General features: G+C 46.1%; 1 protein-coding gene across 1 annotated transcript in view; it reads right to left on the bottom strand.

Annotated features, from left to right (window-relative positions):
- Positions 1-13,672, bottom strand: part of CALCR (calcitonin receptor) — a 104,421-nt gene that overhangs the window by 17,251 nt on the left and 73,498 nt on the right. The window contains exon 11 of the mRNA XM_081345566.1: positions 12,804-13,022. Coding sequence (XP_081201692.1) covers positions 12,804-13,022 — 219 coding nt within the window. The remainder of the gene's footprint in view (positions 1-12,803; positions 13,023-13,672) is intronic.

Raw genomic sequence — 13,672 nt, 5'->3', positions numbered from 1 at the left:
GCTGTAGCTACACTTAAATTTCCTTGAAGCATCAGTAATGATTTCAAAGTCTGATATAATCTAAATGCAAATATTTGCTCAGTGAACTGTTACTTAGCAATTAGTTATTTATCTCTGACTCCTAAAGGATTTAGGTTATTTCACATTTTGGTGGCATAAGAACAGCCTACAGCTAGTCCTTGATTTACAATCACAATTAAGACTGTAACTTCCATTACAAAGTGATCTGGCTGTCATGCCTGATTTTACAACTTGTTTTGCCCTATTTGTTAAGCAAATCACTTTGGTTATTAAACAAATCTGTCTCCCCCACTCCCCAAATCTGACTTTTCTTATTGGAAGCCCCCTGGGAAAGTCATAAATGATGATCACATGACCCTTGAGTGGCTACAACTGTTGTAAATAAATTCCACTTACTAGTTGCTTGAATTTTGATCCTGGGATTGTGGGGAATGCTGCAATGGTTGTAAGGACTGGTTGTAAGTCACTTGTTTCAGTACTGTCATTAACTTCAAATAGTCAAAGTTACAAATGTTAGTAAGTTGAGGACTATCTGTACAATACTGTAGGTATTTGATTTAGGACTAGGAAGGATGGAGCCCCATTTGAGAGAAAGGAAGAAAGAGACATCCTGGCCCACGAAGTGGTCTGCGGGGCTGTCCAGGCCATCCAGGAATCCAGATCCGGCAGCCAGACGGGCACCGTGCACCAGCAGGTTGCCACGGCCAAGGACGAGGACGACGAACGGAACATCGACCTCCTCCGATGGAAGGCGGCCCCAAACCAACGAGACAGATGGCCGGACAAGCCCACTGACGGCTCACAGAAGTGCACAGTGTGACTGACGGCTCACAGAAGTGCACAGGCTGCAGCGGAAACCATGTGTGCACGCTCTGCAAGTTCTGGTCAGCCACGTGTCGGGCCTGCAAGAAGACAGGCCACATAGCCATGGTCTGTCGTAGCCACCGACCCCGAGAAGAGATCCACGAGCTGCGCCCGGAAGATTCGCCGCCGAGAGTTACTGGGGCCCTGACCTGATTACAAATTGGATTTTTTGAGAGCCGGCTGGGCATCCACCACACTGGTAGCAACCGGCTGCTCAAACCCAAAATTAAATTAACAATCCGCTTGTAGGGTGTCCCCTGTAAAATGGAGTTTGACTCCGGCTCTGCGGTCTCCGTCATCTCCAATGAGACCCTTAACTACATTAACAGCCGGAGCAAGCAGCGGGTTCAATTGCGGCCCTCAAATTTAGCCCTGACCGACTTCCAAAATGCCTGAGTCAAGGTAAAAGGGGAGGCCACCCTGTCCGTGGGGTTTAAGAGTCGCGAGGAGCACCTGGAGGTAGTGGTGGTAGAGGGCCAGAGAGCCAGTCTAGTCAGCCTAGACTGGTTTGAGGCCCTTGGAATCATAGTCACAGGGATCCAACGCATCCAGGGAGAGTCCATCGAGGCCGTCTGCAAGGAGTTTGCAGACATCTTCGATGGAAAGCTGGGCAAGTACACAGGGGCCCCCATCTTGTTCAAACTGAACCCGAGCATCCGCCCCATTAGAGTCAGGCCGCGGCGAGTCCCCTTCGCGCTCAAGCACAAAATCGAGAGCGAATTGTACAAGCTGGTAGGCCAGGGAATCCTAGAGCCCAGAGATGGGGGGAGTGGGAAACCCCGATAGTCACCCCACTCAAGTCTAACAGGGAGGTGATGATCTGCGCTGACTACAAATGCTTGGTGAGCCGTGCCCTGAACCTGCACGCTTACCCGGTCCCCAGGGTCAGCCATGTTCTCACACAGGCGTACCAGCAGCTCACAGTTACTAGGGCAACAGCAGAAGAACAGACTATAGTGACACAGAGGGGAGCTTTCAAGGTAAACAGGCTGCAGTTTGGGATCAGTGTAGCTCCTGGCATTTTCCAGGAACCTCTCAAGGGCATCCCAGGAGTCTGCCCTTATTTTGATGACGTCCTGATTACAGGAGCATCAGCTGAGGAACTGGCAGGCAGGCTAAGGGAGGTCCTAGCCAGGCTGCGTGCTGCTGGCCTCAAATTAAAGAGGGAGAAGTGCAGTATTGGGGTCCCTTCCACAGAATTCCTGGGGTTCAGGATAGATGCAAAGGGAATCCACCCCACAGAGTCCAAGGTAAGGGCCATCAAGCTGGCACCCACACCCAAGAACAAAGCAGAGCTGCAGGCATTCCTGGGCCTGCTCAATTTCTACCACATATTCCTCCCACACAAGGCAGCCATTGCAGAACCACTACACAGGCTATTGGAAAAGAAGGCAGCATGGGCCTGGACCATGGTCCACGACCAAAGCTTTAGAGCTTTGAAGGCACTACTGTCTGACAAGTCCACAGTGACACACTTTATAGAATCAAAGCCCATATGCATCGCGTGTGATGCATCCCCTTACGGTGTGGGTGCTGTACTAAGCCACCTTGAGCCTAATGGGGCCCAGATCCCAATAGCTTACTACTCTAGAACGCTGTCTGGAGCAGAGAGGAACTATGCCCAAATAGATAAAGAGGCCCTGGCAATAGTTGCTGGGGTCAAAAAGTTCCATGGTTATCTCTATGGTAGGGAGTTCACAATTTACACAGACCACAAACCCCTGCTCGGCCTGTTCACAATGGACAAACAGACCCCCCCAAATACTATCTCCCAGAATGCTCCAGTGGTCCATCTTCCTTGCAGCGTACAATTGCAAGCTTGTGCACAAGCCAGGGAAGGAGATGGGCCACGCAGACAGCCTAAGTAGGCTGCCCATAGACACTACAGAACCAGACCCAGCCCCAGCATCACAGGTCCTGGCGTTGCAGGAATTAACAGAATGCCCAGTACATGCCAGGGACATTGCAGCAAAGACAGCCTATGACAACATCCTCAGTAGGGTACCCTCGTGGGTATGCACAGGCTGGCAGGGCAGGTCCCCAGGACCTGAATTCCAGGCATAACTCTCCACACACTGGGGTTGCCTCCTTTGGGGAAGCAGGGTCTTCATTCCCACAGCATTCCGGGACAGGGTATTGGAGTCTCTGCACGAGGGACATCCGGGGGTGGTTAGGATGAAGGCACTGGCCAGGAGTTAGCTCTGGTGGCCAGGGCTGGACAAGGACATTGAGGAACGGGTCAAGGGCTGTTACACATGCCAGAGATCCAGGCCAGAGATGCCCCACGCCCCTGTGCACAGGTGGGAGGCAACACACACTCCCTGGTCCCGCGTGCACATTGACTACGTGGGGCCCTTCCAGGGTCAGCTGTTCCTGGTAGTAGTAGACAGCCACTCTAAGTGGCTGGAGGTAGTCCCTGTTCCCAACATGATCTCAGCAAGGACAATCCAGGTGCTCAGGGCCCTCTTTGCCACACACGGCCTCCCAGACATAATTGTGTCTGATAACGGGCCTCAGTTTACCGCTAATGATTTCCAGGTGTTCTTGAAGGCGAACTGGATTAGACACGCCACCTCCGCACCCTTCCACCCGTCGACTAACGGTCAAGCTGAACGGATGGTAAGGACGACCAAGGACGCACTCCAGTGCATAATCAGCGGGGACTGACATCAATGGCTGGCATAATTCTTGCTCGACCAGCACACCACACCGTGCATGGCCACAGGGAAGAGCCCAGCAGAACTACGATGGGGACGGCGCCTCATCACCAAGCTTGACTGGCTGCACCCTGACTGAGTGGCAGCAGAGACCGAGAAGCCCTCGGCACCTAGGGTGCTCAACATGGGGGACCTGGTCTGGGTAAGGAACTATGGGGCAGGACATCCATGGATTCCGGGGACCGTGGTAGAGAAAACCGGGCCCCTCTCCTATATCGTCGGGTTGGAGGGGGATCGACATATCACACGACACATCGACCAGCTCAGGGAAAGGGCCCCTGAGTGCACCACCCATGTCCAACTGGAAAACCACACCCCAGGAGACCCCAGACCAGTGGAAAGCTGCACGGACCCTGAATCAGTGTGGGATGGCCTCCATCAGCCGGCCCTGCAGCAGCAACAGGGCATCATCGGTGGTGGTGACCCGGCAGCCGGACCCAACCCAGCCCAGGAGCACCGTGAGCCAGATGACCAGGGCCAGGGCGAAGCCCCACTCAGACGATCCACCAGGCCCCACAGGACTCCAGCGCACCTAGCAGACTACGTTTGCCAGTGACCCATCAACCTCACTGTATTTGTATATAGTTACACATTGTATATAGTTGTATTATGTTGCATAGTTGTGAGGGAGGCTCTTCTCTAAGGGGGGAGGGGTGTTATTTATCCAGGTGCAGGTCACCTACATAGCAGCGGCCACTAGGGGGAGTTGGCCTGGACGGTTGGTGGGAAACCGAGCATCCGGTGGGAAACCTAGGGCCAACCCCATTGGCTAGCTGCCTACCTGGCCAGGTATATAAGGAGGTCAGGTAGCCCATGTTTCTCAGTACGGACCCCTTCAATAAAGAGCTGAACCAGTACTCCAGCTGGTGTCTCTTCGTTGCGTCGGACCCACTACTTTACAGGGATCATATCTGGTTGTTCCACTGTTGGAACAAGCAGTGCTTGGATGCTTAAAATCAAACACCATTCATTGTCTTTCCCAAATCAAACTTTTAGGAAAAAAAAAACAAAAAACCAATGAAGGGATGTAATTTATTCAAACTGTACAAGGAACATTTCTTATGTTAAAGGAGCTTACATTAGGGAAAAGTATGGTTTCAAAGCCTGCATTGGGAATAAATAAGTATACATGAATAAAAAGTAATCATTAAAAAATGATTTTCTGGCAATTTGCATTAACTGCTTTTTATATCAGGGGAGATGCTCTAGATAATCACAGAAATGATCTTGGAATGTGACAGTTATCAAAATATGATTTAAGCCCAGGAATAAAAAAGAATATTAGAGAGAAACTTAAATTAGCTCTGCTGACAGAGTTTCAAGATTCTATTACTATCAATGAAGTAGGATTGCAATATTTCTTCTGGATTCTGTTTCCTGATTAAGTTTAACTTAAAGGGTTGGCAGATGCTTACAAAGATCCTGCAAGCCAGAAGATATTAAATCTTTTTAATATCTTCCAGTTTTAAATACTGGAAAAACCAAATATATTATTGTCGATTTCAGAAAAGGCAGGCACAGCCACACTGCTCTGTGCATTAATGATTCACCTGTGGAGATGGTTACCAGCATCATATTCCTGGGTGTGCAGCTAACGAGTAGGCTGGTTTGGTCGCTCAACGGTGGTGAAGTGAAGTGGGCACAGCAATACCTGCATCTTCTGCATTGCATAAGAAAAGCACATTTCCTTTCCCTGTCCTGACCACTTTCTACATGGGGACAATCGAGAGCATCCTGTCATACAGCATCACAGTCTGGTTTAGAAGCATCACTGTTTCAGACAGGAAGGTGGTGCAGAGAGTGGTAGGAACCCTAACCCTCCCCTCCATCCAGGACATAGCACATAAGTGTTGCTTGAGCAGGGTCAGTAAGATTGTCTGGGACACGACACATCCTCTTCACAACCTGTTTTCCTTGTTACCTTCTGGGAGAGGCTCCGTGGTATCCGAAGCAGAACATTCAGATTCAGTCACAGTTTTGTGCCATATAGTATTAACCTTGTGAACTCTAAAGCTTCCTCCTTCTGTTATGTATTCAACATGGACAGTGATTAATAGTTACATGCAGTGCTTTTTTTGTAAAAGAAAAAGGTGCCGGAACTGACACACGTCATAAAACCCGCCTTGCCTACCCTACAAGGTTCCATCCAAAAAAGGTGCCGGAACTCCGTTCTGAGTGTGCTATGAGAAAAAAAGCCCTGGTTATATGTAAGGGTGTAGGTCTATACATATATTGTATATAGTATGTTTAAATGTGTGTTGTGTATATGTACACTTTGAGAGCAAGCAACTAAATTTCATTTTTAATGTGTGCCATTGTGCCCACAGTAAAAAACGACAATAAAGGTTATCTAATTAAAGGACCAAATTACTGCCATATAAATGCATAAAATAAAATATGCCAGATTTTTATTGATCTATTTAACTCTAGAAGAGCTAGCCCACTAGTATATTATAAAGCATCTTGATCTAATTATTACAGACATTGATGTGTCAGGAAGTTGTAGGTAGGGAAGAAAAGAAGTTTGCCATACAGACACTCTTTGCTCAAAAAAGCTATATGAAAGGTGGGCAAACATTTTATGGCTGAGGCCATCTTTAATTTATAATACAATATGGGAATTGTTATGTATTGGGCTCAATTGTAACTCCACGTGGTAAGCTGGAGCTAGCTAATGGCTCTCCAGCAACTCAGACACCCCGTCTCCAGTGCTGCTATTGGCTGCCCCTAGGTGGCAGTGAATTGCTTTAAACCTATTGGCTACCGCCTAGGGGCCAGGCTATAAATTGCTGCAGGCTGCAGCCCAGTTCTTAGTTCAGATCCTGCAAGCAAATAAACATGACCATTGCTGAACTCACTTGCCTCATCTCCATTCCTGCGCAACGAACTCACTACACAACACTGGCGATGAAGGTGGGATCTTGCTTCTCCAAAAGAGCTGAAGTTCACTAGGGGAGAGGCAGCGCACGCCTGGCAGGAAAAGGCATTTCCCCCCCCTTTGGTTGGCTAGCCAGACACGCTAGCGACCACGTGCTCAGTGGATCAGTTCCTGGGCATCGGAGAAGCAGGATCAGAAGATGCAGGAACCAGCTGAGAGGACCTGAAGAATGCCTAAGGTTGGAAGGCTGCGAGAGTTCGATATCAAGCATACGGAGGGATGGCCATCCTACTTGTCCCAGGTAGAAAATTACCTCCGGGCAAATCAGGTTGCAGACGATGGGCTGAAGGCCACCACACTGCTCTGTGTGTGCGGCCCAGGCACATTCAACCTGGCCAAAAATCTGTTCGCCCTGACACCACTGGAGTCAGTCTTCTACTCTGAGCTTAAGAAGAAGCTAGGAGAACATTTCCAGCTGAAGATGTCTGTGATTGCTTGGTGTTACAAATTCGAACAGCGAATGCAGCAGCCCGGTGAGACCGTGTCAGAATACATCGCAGCCTTGAGGCAGGCCGCATGCATATGTAAATTTGCGGATGTTGAAGAGCGACTGTGAGACCGGCTCGTCTGCGGCCTACGAAACCGAACGCTGCAGCAAAGACTGTTTGCTAGACAGAATTTAACCTTCACTAAAGCCCAGGATGAAGTCATGGCAGACAAAGCCGCCCAAACAGTCCAAACAGTCCAGCCTGCCAAAATGACGAAACACAAAGAAACAGTCCACCACAAGGATGCCAAACGCTCAGAGAAATCATCAGAGGAAGAAGATGCCGAAGTCAACAAGCTACACAAGCAGCCCAACGCACAGCACTGCAGTAGCAAGCAACAAGAGACTCCTTACAAGGCAGTTCTCTTACTTAGATGTAAAAGTTGTGGCATAAGCCACCAATGTGCTGATTGCAGATTCTGGTCAGCCATGTGCAGGGCTTGCGACAAAACCGCCCACATCGCAGCAGTTTTCTGAGCTCGCCAGAGGGACCGGCCACCGAAACACCAGTCGGAAGATCTGACTAGGAGAGGTACTGGGGCCCAGGGACCGTTTAGTGTGGGGTTTTGTAAAAGCCATAGAAGTGTATGCCCCACTGGGGCCCGACGTCCCCTCAAACCAAAATTTAAACTTCAGGTGGAGCTACAAGGCGTCCCCTGTAAAATGGAGTTGGACACAAGCTCAGCCGTCTCCATTATTTCCGTGGACAAATTTAATTTTGTGTGCAGTCGCAGTAGAAAATGGGCCAAGCTAAGGCCCTCCGACATAATTTTAACTGATTTTCAAAATGCTAAAGTCAAAGTTAAAGGGGAAGCCACCTTGGGTGTAAAATTTAAAGGGTTTTATGGGCACCTGGATGTCATAATAGTAGGGGGCCAGAGAATGAGTCTAATAGGACTTCATTGGTTTGATGCTTTAGGCATTCAAGTAACTGGTATCAACTGGACACAAGCTGCAAATCTAATGTCAGTTTGTGAGGACTTTGCAGACGTATTTGACTCAGCCCTAGGAACATACACAGGCCTGCCTATTTCATTCAAGCTAGATCCCAGCATTGTCCCCATTAGGGTTAAGCCTCGAAGAGTCCCCTCTGCCCTCAAACATAAAATTGACACAGAAATAGACAAGCTTGTAGAACAGGGCGTTTTACAACCAGTTGATGGTGGGGAGTGGGAAACTCCTATAGTCACACCACTCAAGGCCAACGGAGAAATTAGTATATGTGCAGACCATAAATGTACTATTAACAAAGCCCTTAAGCAACACGCATATCCTGTCCCAGTGGTGAATCACATTTTAGCTTCTTTGCAAGGGGGCACTATTTTCGCAAAGTTAGATTTGGCACAGGCCTATCAGCAATTACCAGTCAATGAGGCCACAGCCACAGCTCAGACAATCATTTATTTTATTTATTTATTTTAATTCCATTTATATCCCGCCCTTCTCCGAAGACTCAGGGCGGCTTACAAGCTTAGCAGTAGCCTTCATTCTATGTATATGCCTGCTTATTAGGGCTTTCGCCCCCCCCCCAAGCGGCATGACTCACAGGGGGGATTTCAAAGTGAAGTGTTTACAATTTGGAGTTAGTGTTGCTCCAGGCATTTTCCAGGGAATCATTGAACATACACTTAAAGGCATTCAGGGTGTTTGCCCTTATTTTGATGATGTAATAATTGCTGGAGAATCTACAGAGGTATTAGCCAGCAGGCTCAGAGCTGTCCTCAGAGACGTGAATCAGGCCTCAAATTAAAAAAGAGTAAATGTAGTATTGGGGTTTCTTAAACTGAATTTCTGGGATTTCAAATTGATGCTAACGGTATTCACCCTGCTGAGTCCAAAGTGAAGGCCATTCATTTGGCTCCTAGTCCTAAATCCAAAGGAAAGCTACAAGCATTCTTGGGCCTCCTCAATTTCTACCATGCGTTTCTGCCTAAGAAGGCCACATTGGCAGAGCCTCTTCACAAGCTCTTAGATAAAAAAGCTCCATAGAAATGGACCAGCATTCACGAGAAAAGTTTCCAGGACCTAAAGGCACTATTGTCAGTTAAATCTACCGTAACTCATTTTAGGGAGTCTAAACCAGTCTGTTTAGCATGTGATGCATCTCCTTATGGGGTGGGGGCAGTCTTGAGTATATTTAGAAAAGAATGGATCACAAGTCCCTATTGCATTTTATTCAAGGACACTGTCCTCTGCTGAGCGTAACTATGCTCAAATTGACAAAGAGGCCTTACCCATTGTAGCAGGAATTAAATAATTCCATGACTATTTATATGGCAGGGACTTCACGGTCTTCACAGACCACAAACCAACCACTGGGATTCTTCACAACAGACAAACAAACTCCCCACATACTTTCCCCAAGAATGCTGAGATGGTCTATTTTCCTGTCTGCATACCCATTTAAGCTGGTTCACAAACCCGGCAAAGAAATGGGCCATGCTGATGGCCTGAGCAGATTCCCACTGCCACTAACAGAACCAGACCCGGCCCCTGCAGCCAGAATTCTGTCCATTCAGGATTTGCCAGAATTTCCCCTCCATGCTGGGGACATAGCTGCAGAAACAGCTACTGATAAAACACTTAGTAGAGTGCTTTCATGGGTACACACGGGGTGGTTAGATAAAAGCCCAGGCTCTGAGTTCCAGAGTTACTTTGTTAGAAGACACAAGCTATCAGCTCACAAGGGGTGCATCCTATGGGGGAACAGAGTCATAATTCCCTCATCACTGAGACATAGAGTTTTACAGTCACTACTTGAAGGCCATCCAGGCATTGTCAGAATGAAAGCTTTAGCAAGAAGCTACCTTTGGTGGCCTGGCCTAGACAAGGACATTGAGGCACAGGAACATGGATGTTATACATGCCAGCAATCAAGGCCTGAAATGTCACATGCTCCAGTTTACATGTGGGAGGAGACGCACACTCCCTGGTCTAGAATTCACATAGACTACGCTGGGCCCTTTCAGGGGCAGCTCTTCCTCATAGTAGTAGACAGCCACTCCAAATGGCTTGAAGTAATCCCAGTTGCAAACATGACTACTGCTAGGACCATCCAGGTGCTGAGAAAACTCTTTGCCACACATGGGTTGCCAGATGTCTTAGTTTCAGACAATGTGGCCCAATTCACTACTGCTGAATTTCAGGCCTTCCTAAGAGCAAATCTCATCAGACACGCAACATCTGCCCCTTTTCACCCGTCCTCTAATGGTCAAGCAGGAAGGAGTCACTTAAACAGATAGTAACAGGTGACTGGCATCACAGACTGGCAGATTTTTTACTTTGCCAGCATTCTATGCCCTGCACTGCTACAGGCAAAAGTCCTGCAGAACTTTGTTGGGGAGGCGACTGATCAATAAACTGGACAGGTTGCATCCAGATAGAGTGGCAGCAGAAGCCTCTCGATCAAAACCCCCAAGGGGGCTGCAAATGGGTGATTGGGTATGGGCCAGAAACTATGGACATGGGAATCTGTGGGTTCCTGGTAAAATTACCAAATCATCTGGTCCCCTCTCTTACAAAGTGGGGCTGGAGGGAGGGCGAGTCATCAGACGCCACATTGATCAACTCAGAAAACAGTTTCCAGAATGGCCACTAAGTGAGGACTGCCTCATAAGTCCCTCCCAAAGTCCCCAAACTTGCAGCCAAGCCAGCCCACACTTGGACTATCAAGACTCTTCCTTCATAAGTAATGAGGAATTGGGCATAGAGGAGGGGAGTCCAGAAGTGCAACAAGGATCCCCTGATGGAGCAAGCCAACCAGATTTTAACAACCACTGTGCCAACTCTGCTGAACAATCTGACTCTAGGGTGGGCCAACCCGGAGAGGCCAGCCAGAGAGCATCTATTTCCTTTGACTCAAGTGCATTAAGGGACACTGGTCTGCCTGGCCCGATGGGTAAGCTGGTAGACCAGAAAGTAACTGGAAACCTGAGGCGTTCCACAAGGGCACGCAAGCCTCCTACTTATTTAGCAGATTATGTTGTAAAATAAAGGAACTATAATGTTGTCTGTACTGTTGACTTGTTGCTGTACTGAAACAATAATGGAACTATGATGTTGTTAATTGTCTAGTGTGCTGTTAATGGAAGCCTATTCATTCTGGTTTTAAAATTGTGTAACTTGCCTAACTGTTGCTATGATGTTAAATCGTGTAACTTGTATTGTTTTGCTAATTGTTGCTATGATGTTGTCTATTCTAAGAGGGGAGGGGTGTTATGTATTGGGCTCAATTGTAACACCACGTGGTAAGCTGGAGCTAGCTAATGGCTCTCCAGCAACTCAGACACCCCGTCTCCAGTGCTGCTATTGGCTGCCCCTAGGCGGCAATGGGTTGTTTAAACCTATTGGCTGCCACCTAGGGGCCAGGCTATAAATTGCTGCAGGCTGCAGCCCAGTTCTTAGTTCAAATCCTGCAAGCAAATAAACATGACAATTGCTGAACTCACTTGCCTCGTCTCCATTCCTGCACAACGAACTCACTACACAACAGGAATACTATGTCATATCTTCATGGACAGTGCAGGATTATCTGAGTTTTCTTGTCCTTTCCCTCCAAGTATTTTTTCTTCCTAGAATTTTCCTAAAAGTGCAGGGTCCACATTTTTTGTATCAACAAAATATTGATCCATTGTAATGGGAATTGACCGACCGACTTTTTGCCCAAGCTTGGCACTGTGGGCTGAGTGAAATTAACTGGCCCCAAATCACCCAACCAACTTTCATACCTAATGTGGAACTAGAAGTCACAATCTCCTTAATTGCTAGACCAAACCAGCTCCCTCAAATTTATTATGCTTATTTACTGGATTTTTTTAAAAAATATTTCCCATTAAGTTAGCAAGAAACCGTGCCAATGATTTTCAGTAACTAGATCACTTTGGAAGTCACAAAAAAGGATTTAAAAGGCTGCATGTGGTTTTAGCTTGCATTTGTCCACACATTACCGTATGATCCTAGTGACACTGCCATGCCTTCAGAGTTTTAAAGAAGCCGTATGTAGTCTTCTTGATGTTACTGCCTGTTACCATGAATGAGGAACACTGAAGAAGGTATACCAAGCACTGGAAAATATATACCAAGCACTCTCAGGATGATCAATGAGCAGCATCTCAGACTAGCAGAAAAAAGTGGAATGCATTCATGGGCTATCAGTCAAAGTAGTTTTCTTCCCATGGTGTTGGGAAAAGCACTTATGCAATGCCAAATGGTTATATACTTAGTGACAATTCTCATTCTCATTCAGACTAAATTTGCCACTCACATTTTTATGTATTCTTTGGATTTGCAAGTACAAATATTTATTCTTCCCATGAATGTATTTTTAGATGGGAAGATTAAAGTCATTACCCAGGTAGTTATTTGCCAGGAAGGAGGGGTATATGTTTATTCTCTCTTCTTCAGATTAGTTTTCCCTACATATCATAAGTCCCTCCATAATCTTTCTTTTGTGTAAGGTAGTATTTCTACAGGAAAATTCAAACACAAGGGATAGATCTAAAATTGTGCCTCCATCAAATCATCTTCTGTAAGATGCTGTGTTTACTCAGTTAATATGCATAAGATCTCAGCCTAAATTATCTCACATATTTATGTGTGGATTTTTTTATTTGGAAAATAACCCACAAATCAACTAATCTGCTGTAAAGCTGACTTACTCTCATTGACTTTAGTGGCACTAATCCATTATTTGAAGCCAGCTGTGTTTCCTGGGAAAATATTCTTTTGTCAACTGAAACCTACCAGTATTACCAAAAAAACAATCATAAACCCATACCTGATAGTGCATTAAAATATGCATGATGTAATCATATATTTCTCCAGCAAGTTTATTTTCTGGTCTCCAAGGAAAAATGACAAACTGAATACCTAATAAGGGCACAAGAATTAAAGTGGCTCTGACAGCTTTCATGTACATATTGGATTCAGCCCGATGTGTATCTCTCAGTTTTGTTACCAGAACTCGTACAATGTTGAGCAAAAAGAAAAAATTGACCTGAAAAAAAAATGGGTTACTTTTATTTTTATAAAAAATTAAACAAAGATAAAGACATATGAATATTCCAATATAAAGAAAATATCACTCTTATTTTCATTAGTAGCCAACAGGGAATTTAGCTCACAACAAGGAAACATTAACATTTGCAAAGATGCTTGCAAAATGTTTTGAAATGAGGGCACATACAAGCAATATCTGTCTGTCTGCCTTTCTTTGCAGCTTTAGCAAAACCTATCCATTTATCCACTTTCTGCCAGGGAATTTCCCCAGTCATGTGAAAAGCCTTCACCTGGAATAATTTCCTTACTTGGTTCCAAACCCAATATCTCATCAAAAGAGTTAAAAGAAGATATAGAAGATATAGAAGAAGATATAAATATATATTATACCAGGCAGTTCCCAACTACTCAGAAAAATCCCCACTCATTTTAAATTCCAAACTATCATGCCATGTTACTGATAGATTTCTAGCATCCAAGTTGCTTCTCTACCATGAACAAAATAATCTGCTTCAGGTCAAGATAATGGTTCAGAAGTCCTAAGGACACAAGGAACCATGGAATTGGCTGATTATTTTTATAAAACATTAGGTGTTCTGAATTCTGTGCTGAAACGTGGGACAAAACATCTCAATAAGAACAATGAAG

The sequence above is a fragment of the Vipera berus genome (genome assembly GCF_964194415.1).
Source record: "Vipera berus genome assembly, chromosome: Z".
Lineage (NCBI taxonomy): Eukaryota > Metazoa > Chordata > Lepidosauria > Squamata > Viperidae > Vipera > Vipera berus.
The sequence above is the reverse complement of the archived record's forward strand: the minus strand, read 5'-3'. Positions and strand labels throughout refer to the sequence as shown.